Source organism: Canis lupus, chromosome 7, assembly GCF_048164855.1.
Source record: "Canis lupus baileyi chromosome 7, mCanLup2.hap1, whole genome shotgun sequence".
NCBI lineage: Eukaryota > Metazoa > Chordata > Mammalia > Carnivora > Canidae > Canis > Canis lupus.
In genome coordinates this window covers 64,143,399-64,157,390 of record NC_132844.1, presented here as the reverse complement: position 1 = coordinate 64,157,390, position 13,992 = coordinate 64,143,399, and the positions used below count along the sequence as shown (strand labels likewise).

The 13,992-nt window shown below is 39.0% G+C and overlaps 1 protein-coding gene across 19 annotated transcripts in view; it reads right to left on the bottom strand.

Annotated features, from left to right (window-relative positions):
• Positions 1-13,992, bottom strand: part of KIF6 (kinesin family member 6) — a 380,711-nt gene that overhangs the window by 179,261 nt on the left and 187,458 nt on the right. For 18 of the 19 annotated variants that reach the window (XM_072833153.1, XM_072833146.1, XM_072833145.1 and 15 more), the window contains one exon: positions 6,093-6,161. The exons of the other annotated variant lie outside the window; for it this stretch is intronic. In XM_072833153.1, the coding sequence (XP_072689254.1) occupies positions 6,093-6,161 (69 nt within the window). The remainder of the gene's footprint in view (positions 1-6,092; positions 6,162-13,992) is intronic. 19 annotated transcript variants of the gene reach the window in all.

Here is a 13,992-nt window from a genome sequence, read left to right as displayed (position 1 = left end):
AGTAAATCAACCATTTAGATAGTTCTGGACCAGTAAGTATGGCAGGCCATTCGTTTAATTTAGTATGGACTAAGAAGACTAGAATAGGACATGATATACTAGAAAAGCACAAAGGACAAAAGAGTTGGTGTGCACATATGTGTATTGTGTGTGAGTGTGGTGTGTGTGTGCAGTATATTGTGTATTGTAGTGTGTGTGCATTATAGTATATGTACACGTACATATATTTACATGGCTGTGATTGATGGAAATGATTAAGTCATCCTGTGTTATCTGAGTTAAGTGATGAGCATTGCAGACTAATGGTTTAAAAGGCTCAATTGCTCTTTCTTGTATCAGTGGACTGTAAAATTCTAAGGCGACACATCTCACTGTGAGTTTGACTGTAATATGGGAGAATGACTGAATAACATAGTGCTTGAAATATGAAGTACTATACTACAGCCCTGTAAAAAGAATATGTCAGGCATTTGCTTGTGGTCACAACTATCAATTTCTAATGAAAATAGAAAGATATTATACCTACATTCAAAAATCCAGATAGTGTTTATGCTCAACTAGATCACTTTTAGTAATTAGACATGAAGAGTGAGCCAAGAGTGAGTCAATCATTACATGGTAGTACTTCTTGGAATAACCATTGTCTGACACCCATTAAGCTCTTGTGGATGAAGTCATTCACATGCTGCAAAATGTCACCCAAGCCATCCAAATGGCCAATGCTGAGCTCTAGAGAAGTAAAACTAAAAAGAGTCTTGTAAACACATCTCAACAGTACAATTAGAGAGGGCAACTCCATCACCTAAAAACTCAGGGCAGTGATGAGTTGGTTTTTATATGCAATGAAGATGGGAACACTGCAGTGTTAAATATTAATATACCGTGTTATACCCACCAACTTTGCAAAGGCCTATGACATCATTCACAGAACTGAGCTATGGAAGCTTCTAAGTCTGGCTGCCTTGAGAAGTTCATAAACATCCACAGGCTCTCCTGATTGTATGGTTAAGTCAGAGTAGGAGTACTTCAATGGAAGAGAGTGCTATATATTATAGTTCTACTTTGGTTTGTCAGCTTGAGGAAACGAGGTTCATGGTATTTCTGGGCATATAAAAAACTTCTGATAGAAATAAGCTACATTATTAATGAAAGCATTGGTTATAGACCTTATTTCCAAAAATGACCATATACAAATAACTGAGCTCTCGGAACACACTCACAAGATATGGAGTTTATAATGCCATGCCAGTACTGGTCACTGAAGATAAATCTGAAGAATAGATAGCTGGATAAAGTAGCATTGGGTGAACTCTACATGGAGCAAAAAAATGTTCATGGGGAATATTGTATAGCAGGTGTTATAGAGAGCACAAGCATCCCATGAGATACTGAGAGGCATTCTGAGGCAAAAGTTTGAGAAATGCTATGCATTGTAACCCTCCTGTCCTCCTGCTAAGATCAGAAACTTGCAATTCTACCAGAGTAGAAAGAGACAGATATAGAACAAAGGATAAAAAACTGCTTTGTTTGGTTCTAGCATAAAGATCACACTTGATGGGATGGGCACTGGGTATTATACTATATTTTGGCAAATCGAACTTCAATTAAAAAATACATATCTATATATAAAAAAGATCAACTCTACCCCCCCAACAAGAGTCCTGCAGCAGTTCCACTTGCCCATAAACCCACACAGACCCCCTATTCCTTTTCTGGAGCAATTTCTTTTTTTATATAATAAATTTATTTTTTATTGGTGTTCAATTTGCCAACATACAGAATAACACCCAGTGCTCATCCTGTCAAGTGCCCCCCTCAGAGCCCGTCACCCATTCACCCCCAACCCCCGCCCTCCTCCCCTTCCACCACCCCTAGTTCATTTCCCAGAGTTAGGAGTCTTTATGTTCTGTCTCCCTTTCTGATATTTCCCACACATTTCTTCTCTGGAGCAATTTCTTAAAGGCTGACTAGAAACCCTCATACTAAGGAAATATCACAACAAAGAAAAGGGCCAGGGTAGTGTTGTCAGATAAAATATAAGATTTTCCAGTGAAATCTGAATTTAAGATGAATGACAAACTTTATGTTTTAGTATAAGAGGGTCCCATTCACTATTTGGGATGCAGTTACACTAAAAGGTCATGCATTGTATATTTTCTCTTTTTATTTTCTAAATCTGACAATCTCAGCCAGAAGGCACATCTTTTTTTATTAGTTTTGGGACAGTACCCCACACAGGTTCATGAGGTTCAACATATTCAGAAAATGGATTGCTGTAGGACTCCCACAAAATGTCTGTTCATCAAAATGAAGTACAATCACCGGAAGCAAAGAACTTACCAGAGTCACAGAAGCATAACTAGAAATTGGAGAACCAAAAGATCAGCTTGAAATGCAGCTGGAGGGAGTGAGGTTGTTAGTATTTCTGTGCAAAGCTTTCTGGTTCAGGGAGGTTAAGAGGTAGAATAACAGGTGACAGAAAGCTTTTCAAACAATGACTTAGGGTCTAATGAAAAGACAAACTTCATGTGTACAGCGAAGCAAGGCTCACTGTTTCCCAGGTAGTCTTTGGCGCCACACCCACTCTGCCCCTCGACATATACACTGATTGTAGTGAATATCAATAACACAAACATGAAAACCAGCTGAACTTAACTGTAATAGGAGCAGAGTGGTAAATTCTGGCTTGGATTGTCAGAGCAACTGATAGATGTTTTACAAAGATCATGTCTTATGCTACAAATAAAGTCAGGGTTCATCTATCATGTTTCCAAAATACATTCCCTGTTGAACATAGTGACAGAAACTATTTTCATTTTTGTTGGTATAAATCCCAGAAAATTGTATCTTCAAAAGGAAGTGCTGATGAATTCTCAAACTCCAGGGTGAAGGCAAATGCTGTAGCTCAGTGCAATTATTGTCTCTCATTGCAAGTTGAAGTCCGACTATGTGATGGCCAGAGGGCAATGACAGAGTTAACTTTGTCAGAGAGAAGGTTTAAAGATTCTCAGCTCTATGCCTGACCCAAATCAAACAGACCAGAAAAAGAATCTCCTTGATTCAGTTCTTTTCCTTTTGCTTTAGTGTCTCTATGTTACCTCCAGAGGGGGCTCTGAGGAGGCCTCTGAACACAAGACCTATTTAGGAGCTTACAATTTAGGAAATGCAATACCCAAATTCTAAGTATCTGACTTAGGAATGACCCCTATCTACAAAGCCACAAAACTGCCAATGATGCGAGTGTTCCCATCACTAGGAGAGTGGCTGCTATCGCTAGAATCAACCAGGACTCCATCAAGAGAAGAACATGTGGGATACATACAAACTGCTCCCCATAATGTGAGGAAAACTCTACTAGAGAATTTCCAGCACCTTTCCTAGCTTTCCTGTGCTCTACCTTTGTCCTAAGCCCACAGGTCCTGTGTATTTCACTGTAAGTGGAACGTTCCAGGAGCCAACTGATCTTTCTCCCCATCCCCATTCCAAAACATCATTCAGGGAGAGTTCATGTCAAAGGAAATCATCAGAAGCATATCATTTAAAAACCAGTAAGAGACTGAATCTGCCACACTTACCAGGCCTGTAGCCTCAAAGATAGTCAATCCTACCATGACTTCTATCCCTATCATCTTTGGCCACCCACAAAATGCAAGCCCCTAGAGGCAACTGTCATCTCACTTATTATTCTTTACTTCCTTGCCCTACCTCAATGTCATTCCACCCATTCCTCCTTCCACTGCTGGCCTCCCTGAGAACCTGTCCTACTCTGCTCTCTGGACCTCACAATCATCGTTAATTAAGCTCTCCCACATGGTCAACATTATTATGGAATACCACCTTCAGCTCTTTCTCTTTAGTGAAATCTGACTTTTCCTTCAAGGATATTGACTTGTCATCTGGAGCCTTCTCAAGTAGAAGATGTTCATTCTCCTGTAGTGTAAATACTAGAAGGGCCAGAGATAGTGTGGCCTTTTTCTGAGTCACCAGGACTATTTCAAAATCACTGTTTTTAACACCAAGGCCCAAATCTTTCTTCCTTTGAGATTTGTGCCATTTGGTCCTGCTGCTACCCATTCTCCGATGCTGCAACTTAAGGTATATATTAGTCCAATGAGTGAACAAACCACCCAGCTACCCTAAGCAGACTTGGGCTCCTGGCTCACAGTTTTTCTTTCTGCCCCATTTCCTGCCAATATCCTAAATGACTTCAACACCCACAAAGAAACTCCGTTTAACAATGCTAGCCTCAAAATTTTTTCACTTCCAATGATCTCTGTGACTATTTATGCCTCACTTCCTCTCCTCCCACTCTTCAATCTGGTACAGTGAGCTTTCTGCTCCCTCACTCTGAAATTGCTTTGGCAAAAGTCACTGATCACTTCCCATCTAAATCCAATCGACTATGCAGTTCTCATCTAACTTGACCACTCTGCAACATCCAACACTGTTAACCACATCTAGCTCCTTAGAACTCAGCGGCTTCTGAGATCTCGCTCTCTCTTGACCCTCTCTTGCCTTTCACAGTTCTGCTTTGCTGGTTCTTCTGCTTCAGCCTACCCCATTAATATTGGGGATCCTAAGCATTCTGTCTTTGATCCTTTTGTCCTCTTTTTCCTTGCTACATATCTCCCTGGACCACCTAGTCCACTCTCATGGCTATAAGTCAGTGATCCGTGTTTCTAACCCCTTGTCTTGAGCACTAAAGCTATGTATTTACTAGCTTAGACACTTCCATTTCATACTCCATGTCAACAAATCCATAATTAAATGAATAAATTCTCCTTCCAGACCTGCTTCTCTTCATGGCTCATGGTCTTGGTAACTGGGAGTCATTCCCAATTGTTTATCTTACCACTATTCTAACCAGTTGTAGTCAGTTCTCCTTCCTATGTACCTCTAACATTTTTCTCATCTTTTCAATCCCTAGTGTGGCTGGTTTGATCCAGGCTCTTATAATTTCTGACCTTGACTGATACTACAACATCCATTCTACCTTCCCCACCTAGTTCCCAGTTTACTCAGAATATTGCCATTAATGATCTTTCTTTAACAGAAATATGACCATACTATGCCCCTATTAAAAAGTTATAATGGTTCCTAATTTCCAGGACAATTAAGTTCTAAGTTTGGAAACATGGCTTTTGAGCTTCTCATGAGCTCTTCCTCATGTTCCTCTTCAGCTTTATTTCTTGGTAAACACAATTCTATCCACAAAACCCTACAGTCTGGCCAAACCAAAGGCTTGAGCCATCATAAACATGCCATGTTCCACATTTCCATGCTATTGCTTGAGAAGTTGCCTAGGTGCTCTGTCTTTTGATTCCCTTCTCCATTCATTCTCCCAGACAGTAATGTGATTACTCTTTGAAGATTTTGTTCAAGTACCACTTCTTCCATACAAGTTTTCCTAAATCTACCCAGAAAGACTTGACTGTTACTTTTCCATGTCCCATAGTACTCTTTGTGCACGTTCACAATAGGTCCTCTTCTAGATTATAAACCCTTTAATAGGTACTGGGTCTCATTCACTAGCATAATAACTGGTACATAGCTTCAACTCAATGTTTATTAAATGAATTAATAAGAGCCATTTCTCCTGCAGCTAAGAATAGTCCTTCACGCTTCCCAGAGCCTCTGTAGTAGAGTATCTTAAACTCTCCACATCATCCAGAATAGCACAGTACTTCATGTGTTCTACAAAGCAAATATACAATTGGTGAAAAAGTAACATTTTATTGCCAAAATCTGGGCAAGATTATGTAGGGACAAGCACATGTACACATGAGTGTATGTGTGCGTGCGTGCGTGAGAGAGAGAGAGAGAGAGAGAGAGAGAGAGAGAGATTGAGTATGCTTCTGTTCCTCTGCTCCCAGAATGAAAGAGCATGTGTTCTTGACATCCCAAGGAGGAATGCAGAATATATTTTATCATGAAAACAATGCTGAAAATAGTAATTGGATAATACAATTCCTATATTTATTCAGCTTTATGAGTCATATTACTATAGAGCAATATTATGAGCTGTAAATGACATCATTCAGCTAAATTTAAGCAGTGCATTGGTACTTTGGATATCCTGAAAAACTCATTACCTGTAGTGGATACTATGATGTGAAATCCAGATACCTCTTCAAGAATGAAGAACTTCCAGAATAAAATACCTATAAGTTTAAACAAGGAGGTAAAAGACCTATATATAGAAAACTACAAGACATCAATGAAAGAAATTCAAAGAAGAACATACAAATAAATGGAAAGATATTTTGTGTTCATGGACTGGAAGAATCAACATTATTAAAATGTCCATGCTACTTAAAGCAATCTACACATTCAATGCAATCCATATAAAAATTTCAATGGAATTGTTCAGAGAAATAAATAGTCATAAAATTTGTATGGAATTACACACACACAATAGTGAAAGCAATACTAAGAAAGAAAACAAAGCTGGAAGAGGCATTGTGCTCCTCAATTTCAACCTATGCTATAAAGCTATAATAATTAAAACAATGTGGTATCATCATAAAAACAAATATATAGATTAATGGAACAGAATAAGACTCCAGAAACAAACCCACACATACATGGCCAGTTAATTTATGACAAAAGAGGCAAGAATATGCAATGAGGAAAGGAAGAACTTTTGTCTCTTCAACAAATGGTGCTGGGAAAACTGGACAGCCACATGCAATAAAATGACACTGGACCACTATCTTACAACGTACAGAAAATTAACTCAAAATAGATTAAAGATGTGAACATAAGACCTAAAACCATAAAACTCCTAGAAGCCAATAAGAATTTTTGAATCTAACGCCAAAAGCAAAAATAAACAAGAGGGACTACATCATACTAAAAAGCTTCTGCACAGCAAAGGAAACCATTGACGAAATGAAAAGGTGACTTACGATATAGGAGAAGATATCTACAAATCATATATCTGACAAGGAGCCAATATCTGAAATATAAAGAACCCATACAGCTCAAAAGCAAAGCAAAACAAAACAATAAAACCTCCCAACAATCTGATTAATAATGGGCAGGAGATGTGAACAGATATTTTTCCAAAGACACACGGAGGGCCAACAGGCACATGAAAAGATGTGCCTGTTTGTCCATCAACATCTTTTAATCATTAAGGAAATGCAAATCAAAAGCACAATGAAATATCACCTTACATTTGTAATATTGGCTATTATCAAAAAGATAAGAAATAACAAGTGTTGGCAAGAATGTGGAGAAAAGGAACCCCCTGTGCATTGCTGGTGGGAATATAAATTGGTACAACCACTATGGAAAACAGTATAGAAGTTCCTCAAAAACCTAAAAATAGAACTACCTACCATATATCCCAGCAATTCCACTTCTAGGTATTGATCCAAATAAAAGGAAAACACTAACTCAAAAAGATATATGTACCCCCCATGTTCATTGCAGCATTATTTACAATGCCAAGATATGGAAATGACCTAATGTCCACTGATGATGAATGGATAAACTGTGATATGTATGTAGATAGGTAGATATAGATAGATATTATGCAACCATAAAAAAGAATAGTTTTGCCATTTGTGATACCATGGATGGACTTGAAGGGCATTATGCTTAGTGAAATAATTTAGACAGAGAAAATACTGTAGGATCTCTCTTATATGTGGGATCTAGAAAAAAAAAAAAAAAAAACAATCCCAACAACTCATAGATACGGAGAATAGATTGGTGATGACCAGAGGTGGGGATGGGGAGTAAGGAAATAAAATTAGGATAAAAAAAAAAAAAAAAGAATGAAGGATTTATTCCTCCAGCTCCTAAGACTACAGTAGCAGAAAGTCTTCAGTTGTCAACCCTCTTTGGGGATTTTCTCAGCTGAAGAAAGCTGCCTCATTTAAAGCCTTGCCTCCTTTCAGGGGCAGGCCCATATCCAATGACTAATCATCATGAAGGTAGAAAGACCCTGTCCCATTGCCTCAACTAGAGACAACTCTAAAAGATCTGCTCAGTGTCAGAGGCCCTGAGGCTTTTGTCAGGACTACATCACAGCTCAGGCTTTTGCTCTGCCAAGTCCAGCATTCCTCCTCTCATTTCCACAGCTGTTGGTCCCCAGGGCCCTCTCTAATAAACATCTGGCTGAGACTCTGCTTCCCAGGGAACCCAACCTCCCTGTATATGGGAGAATGAAAGCTGAGCTCTAAATAGTCACCTGAAAAATTAATTTTTGAATGTAATGTTTAATAAAATAAAAATGACCTGTGTTCTGGCACAATCTTCATATTTATGATTCTTTATCCTAGAGTCAAAAGATAGGGTTCCCATGCCCAGAACCATCACTAACTTTCTATTGCATACAAGTACATAACTTTGGGCACTTGGTCTTCTATGATTGGTTGGGGTCCTCTACCAGGCCTGAGTGGGGTCGCTTCTTGCAGGAAGTTTTGAAGGAGATTTGAAAGTATCCCTCCTATAAGAAGAATCGATTTGTTTTTTCTTGGTGATTCTAGAATAATACTCATTCAAATTCATGGAAATAAACATACAAGCAAACATACAATGTAGAAGTTTTTCCCATTCAGGCTCATACTATCTGGCTACAGCTTCTACCGTCTCCTCCTTACTGCTATCAGCAGTCCTCACCTTTAGTCATTTCGCTGAGCACTGACCATGGTCTTCCTCTACATATCTAACCCAGCAATTTTACTGTCCATAGGCAATAGGACACTTCTTGGACACCTCTAGTTCTTTGATTATTCCCCATATTCAGAATCTGTGTTCCCCTTCCTGACAAAACTGTTTTCATTTTTCCCCCTTCCTGATAAAACTGTTTCCCCAAAGAATATGGAACTGATGATTGACTAGGCTACAGTTTTGGAGTAATCCTCAACTCTCCAGGCCCTTTTCTTGAACATTCTCATTATACTAAAATATAGCTCTATCTATCTATCCCCAACTAGATTAAAAATTCCTGAGATGCTTATAGATGATAACTTCCAAGGGGGTGGGTAGGTAATGTCACATGGCAGCTTATGGGTATCTGTTGAATCTAACTGAATGTCAGAAGTTGAGTCCCATCTAGGACCATGCTGTTTTCCTTTAGAAAATACATGACTCCTATTTGTTTGTTTACTTTTTAGGTTTGAAGACCTAAATCACAAAGATTATCAGATAAAATAAATGGACATGGGGGTAAGCCTTGATTTTAAACCTAAAGCAGAGATCTGTTCTAAGTTTCTCTCTCTCTCTCCTCTTTCTCTTTTTTGGGCTTCATTTATTCATTTCATCTAATCTATGGACCCTTCAAATTAGAGGAATGCAAAGATGTATTTCTCAGAGGTAGCACTTGGAATAACCTCAATACTGTCCCCTGCAGAAGTAAGATTGGCCATGTAGCTACAGAGAAGGCTAAGGTCCATGTATTGACTATCTTTTTAATAGAATTTATAGAGAAATGCAAGGACACAAGTGTGGTCAGTTCCAAAAGCGAGGGTAAGATGGATCATGAGTGGTTTTGAAAGCAAGAGGTGAACATTTGTGCCTGAGGCTTGCAACAAAGCAAGTTGGAAAAGATCTTAGAAAAATCTAATCTCTATTCTTTTTCTCTGGTTTTATTGGGTGAGTTTTGCTCTATTGATTTTTCTTTGAGCTCTTCTTTTCAACTTCATGGATGATGGAGTATATTAAATCTTTGTAACAGTAGCTTTTGGTCCAGAGAGCAATCATCCTTTGAGCATGAGTAAAGCAAACTCAAGGAATGGACTCCAGGTTTGAAGCAGCATGCCAGAGAAGTGCCAGCTTCCCTGTTCTCCTGTCCACCAAGGTGCATCCTTGGTGCCAGAAGAATGGGGAAAGCCAGGAAGAGGGAGAAGAACCAGAGATGCTTATGCCATGGAGAACTGCTGTAGGCTCTCTCTGTTTTAGCTCTTCATGCTCCCTGCCTTTTTTCTATCTCCATCACTCCCAACTTGGACTACTCTAGCTCCTAAACCATATACTCACAGCTCCAGGCATCTCATCTCCAAGATATTCTAAAGATTTCTTCCACAAATACCTTCCCAGAGCACAGCTATCACCATGCCATACCTCTGTCTTGGTGGTTCCCTACAACCTGGTGAAGGGAATTCCCTGGTGTGGCATTCATGGGTTTTTGTAACATGGTAAGAAGTTAAAACAACCTGAAAGCATAAAAGTTAAAAGGGGGGAAATTCCCATCTATTCCTCTACTCCCTCTCCCTGAAGCAGCCATTCCAACAATTTCCCACTCATTTTTCTAATCTTATGTATTTGGACTTCCTGTTGCTCTCCAAGGCCCCAGTGAAACAAGTACCCTTGCCAACTCTACATATTTTTCCTTGTTTTCCTCTTCCCAAGCCTTTACTCATAATATTCTTTAAACATGGAATGCAATGGAATGTTCTTCCCTCCGTCTTTGTCCAAATTCTACCAATCCTTCGAGACCTAACTTCCATGTCACTTGCTTTGTAACGCTTTCCCAATCTGCTTATTAAAAACCCCTGCCTTATCCTTTGACTTCCCATAGTATTTCTTCTAGCTCCTGCATATGGCACTTGTTACTTTATTCTCTGCTCTTTGGGTACCAAGCCTGCCTCTGCTATTTAAACATAAGTTCCTAAGGGCAGAAACCATTTCTCAGTTTCCAATGGGGCCCCCTCCAACCCCTACCCTTGGATCTTCCATGAACATAGTTGGAATTCAATAAATTCTTAGTAGTAAATAAGAGAAAAGAGCCTAGAGCCTCCAGGCTGTGTGGCTTTGGCTTTGGCTTTCAATTCACCTTTTAAAATGCCAGTGACATCACCTTGATGAGTGGGTTCAGTTAAAGGATGTGGTGAATCATCAGGGGCTTTTGGAATACTGACTGGTTCCAGGTGACTCTCTACAACACAAAATCAGAGAACTAAAAAAGTAAACAACAACAAAAACCCAAAACCAAACAAGAAAAACAAGCTATCAAAGTCCTGCTATTTAAAGAGAACCATATGAGTCTTTTCAAAATGTGGAGTTGAACAATCCCTCTCATTACTTCAATGAAACCAAAACAGACATTAACCTTCAAAAAACCAAGAAGCCCCAAAGCCCCTAACCTTCCTTCCTCTGCCTTGGCAGGCTGCTTGCACAATGACTGTGTGGGGCTCTCTAGTGAATCATGAATTTAGTTTCATTTTCTTTTAGTACAAGAAATTTGAAAGAAGTCATTTTCAGCCTGAGGTGAAGGTGAAGGGGAGAAGGAGGAGGGTCATCAGAGGGGAGACAGTTTCACAGCAGTTCCAGAGTGGAGGAGGCCAAATCTATTTGCTTTCTGCATTGAACGCAGCCCAAAGGATGGTTAATAGAAATGGACAACACCTACATAAGGCAGAAATCTTTCAAAACAACATGCTTATTATTTTTTTGTATTTGGCTTGGTTTACACAAGCTTCTTGTATAAAATAATGCAATAATAAAATCCTAATCAGCTTCTAGGATCTTAAATATTGTAACAAACTATCCCATTACCTGTTGCTTTGTAGCCCTGATTCATCCACAGCGGTTTCATCCTATCTGTAGTTTTGCCAAAAAATAAAATCAATCCTTCATCAGTTTCTCCTCCAAATGCTTAGATCATGATCAATCCATTTGTGAGCCTACTCCTATTCAAAGTTATTGCTAGAACTATATCCAACGACAGTTAAAACAACTCAAAAATCCTTTCAACTATAAGGCTCTTCTCCAAAACTCTTTTACCTCATTTGTACTTGGACTTTACAATTTCCATTATTTTTTTTCAGTGATTTTCTATTCAAGTAAACTTAATTCATTCTTCAAATAAAACTACAGTCTGTCTTGATAGTAGTATCAAGGGAGGAGAAGGGTTACTGAAAAAGTTGACTATAATTATGAGTTAGGAGAGAGATTATGAGACGCTGTGGGGAAGGAGAATTATGAGAAGGGAGATGGTGTGGGCAAGAGAAAATAGAAACAGAAAAGGTCTGGCACACAGCAAGGGGTGGGGCAGTGATATCTGAGGCCATTTCTGCACCGGCATAATGGTGCATGTCTTTACAGAAGCTCAGTGAGCAGTTCCTTCAATCGTGAGCATGGGGTTCTCACATGGGTACTGACTGTGACTTTTCCTGTCAGCAGAGATGCCAGGCTCTGCTCTCTCTAGCCAACAATGCCAACTGCTGCACTGTTCCTTACCTCTAGAAGGGCTTCATCAGCCACCCAGAGACCTGGGGCCCATCCTTACCCTTATTCCCCACAAGAGGGGAGTCACCAAGCCCTGCTCACTCTCCCTCCTAAATGCTTCTGATCCCTACCTGTCCCACTCTCTCTCTCATCATCCTCACCCTTTGGCCTGGACCACTATACTACAGTGGCCTTCTAAGCAGTCATGAATATTCTGTGTCCTCTGACAATCTATTCTGCATGTGTGGCTCAACCTGTCTTCCCAGCCTCTCCCTGCCCACATCCCGTGCATCTTGGCCTTTTCACTTCCTAGAACACTCCTTTCCACCACAAAAGCTCCAAAAGCTATTCAAATGATTCCTTCTGCTTACAATATTCCTTCCAGCCACACTCCCACCCTCATGCTCCTTCTTGGATTTTCTGATCTTAAATCAAGGTAGGGTTCTCTGGCATGTGCCCTGTCAGTAATACAGAGGTGTACTTTTGTAATTAATCGTTCAAAGTTCTCTTTTCTATTGTTCACTAAGTGCTCTGAGATCAGAGGTCATGTTTGTCCTCGTATGTTCTTGTGTAATAGGGGAGGAAAACAGGAGCCTATAGGATAAAGATTAGATGAGTTAATTCAAGCAGGAAACTTTGAATAGTACCTGATCTATATCTAAGGGCTATGTGAGCTTTAGTTATCATAGTAATAATTAGCGTGGCACCTAGAACAAAATGCGTATTCAATAAATATATGTTGAATGAATAAAGGAATAAATAAATTGATGGATGAACTAATGAATACACCAATCCACAGGGCCTCATAGTTCTTAGGACCAACTGTTACCCATAAGAGTATAGGAATGCTGTAGGGAAAACAATCATAGAGAGAGATAATTGCTTTCTCTGTCTACTGCCATCATGATAAGTTGTAAAAAAAACATTTTTGGTTTCCTTTGATTTTGAATTTATTCTACTGTGTTGCTAAATAAATATTCAAAGCAAGGAGATTTAGAATTAAGAGATAAAAGGATATAATATCATGAAGTATATTTCTAGGCTTTTTGACCTTGTCTTTATTAATTAAAAAAATACCTTTCTTAATGAGTACCATACTCTAATTATTCCCAAGCTAAATCCTTTAGAAAACCATGCATATCAAGTTGCCCATCCCAACAAATATTTATACAGAAAATTTCAACCTAAGTTGGCAAAAAGGGGAGGTTTACACCTCTTAGTTCTAGTCCATTTCATATTTCAGATTCCTCAATGTCTTCAAGATGAGGAGCTTCAAGAGAAAGGCATCAATCACATGACTGTACATCATACTCTGCTGGTCTAACAGGAAGAGAAACTAGCAAACCAACTTGGGTCTCTAGTATGGTTCTGTAGTTGTAAAACTGACATACTGGTCAAAAGCTACAAGTGGGGAAAGTGCCTCTGAGTTGATCCAACCCTGTCAAATCTTACTATCTGACAAAGTTTTGTTTATTATCCTTTAAGCCAGATTATGATAATATTTTTAAATTATTTTGCTGCAGATAGCTTACTTGGATTTAGAAATAAATACTGTGTCATCACATTGGCAATGCAATATTTGTCCTTATTCCTTCCCTCCTCTATCAGAGGAAAGGTTTTGTTCCTTTCTCTAACTTTAATTTTTCTCCAGTTGCCCTGGATCCATCTATTTCTGCCTCTGAGCTCTAGGACAATTCATACTTTGTGTTTTCAATTTACTCATCAATTTTGGAAACTTGTATTTAAAAGAATCGATAGTAATTAAAATAATTATAACCATTAAATTGTCATTTATTCACCCTTGCATATTTA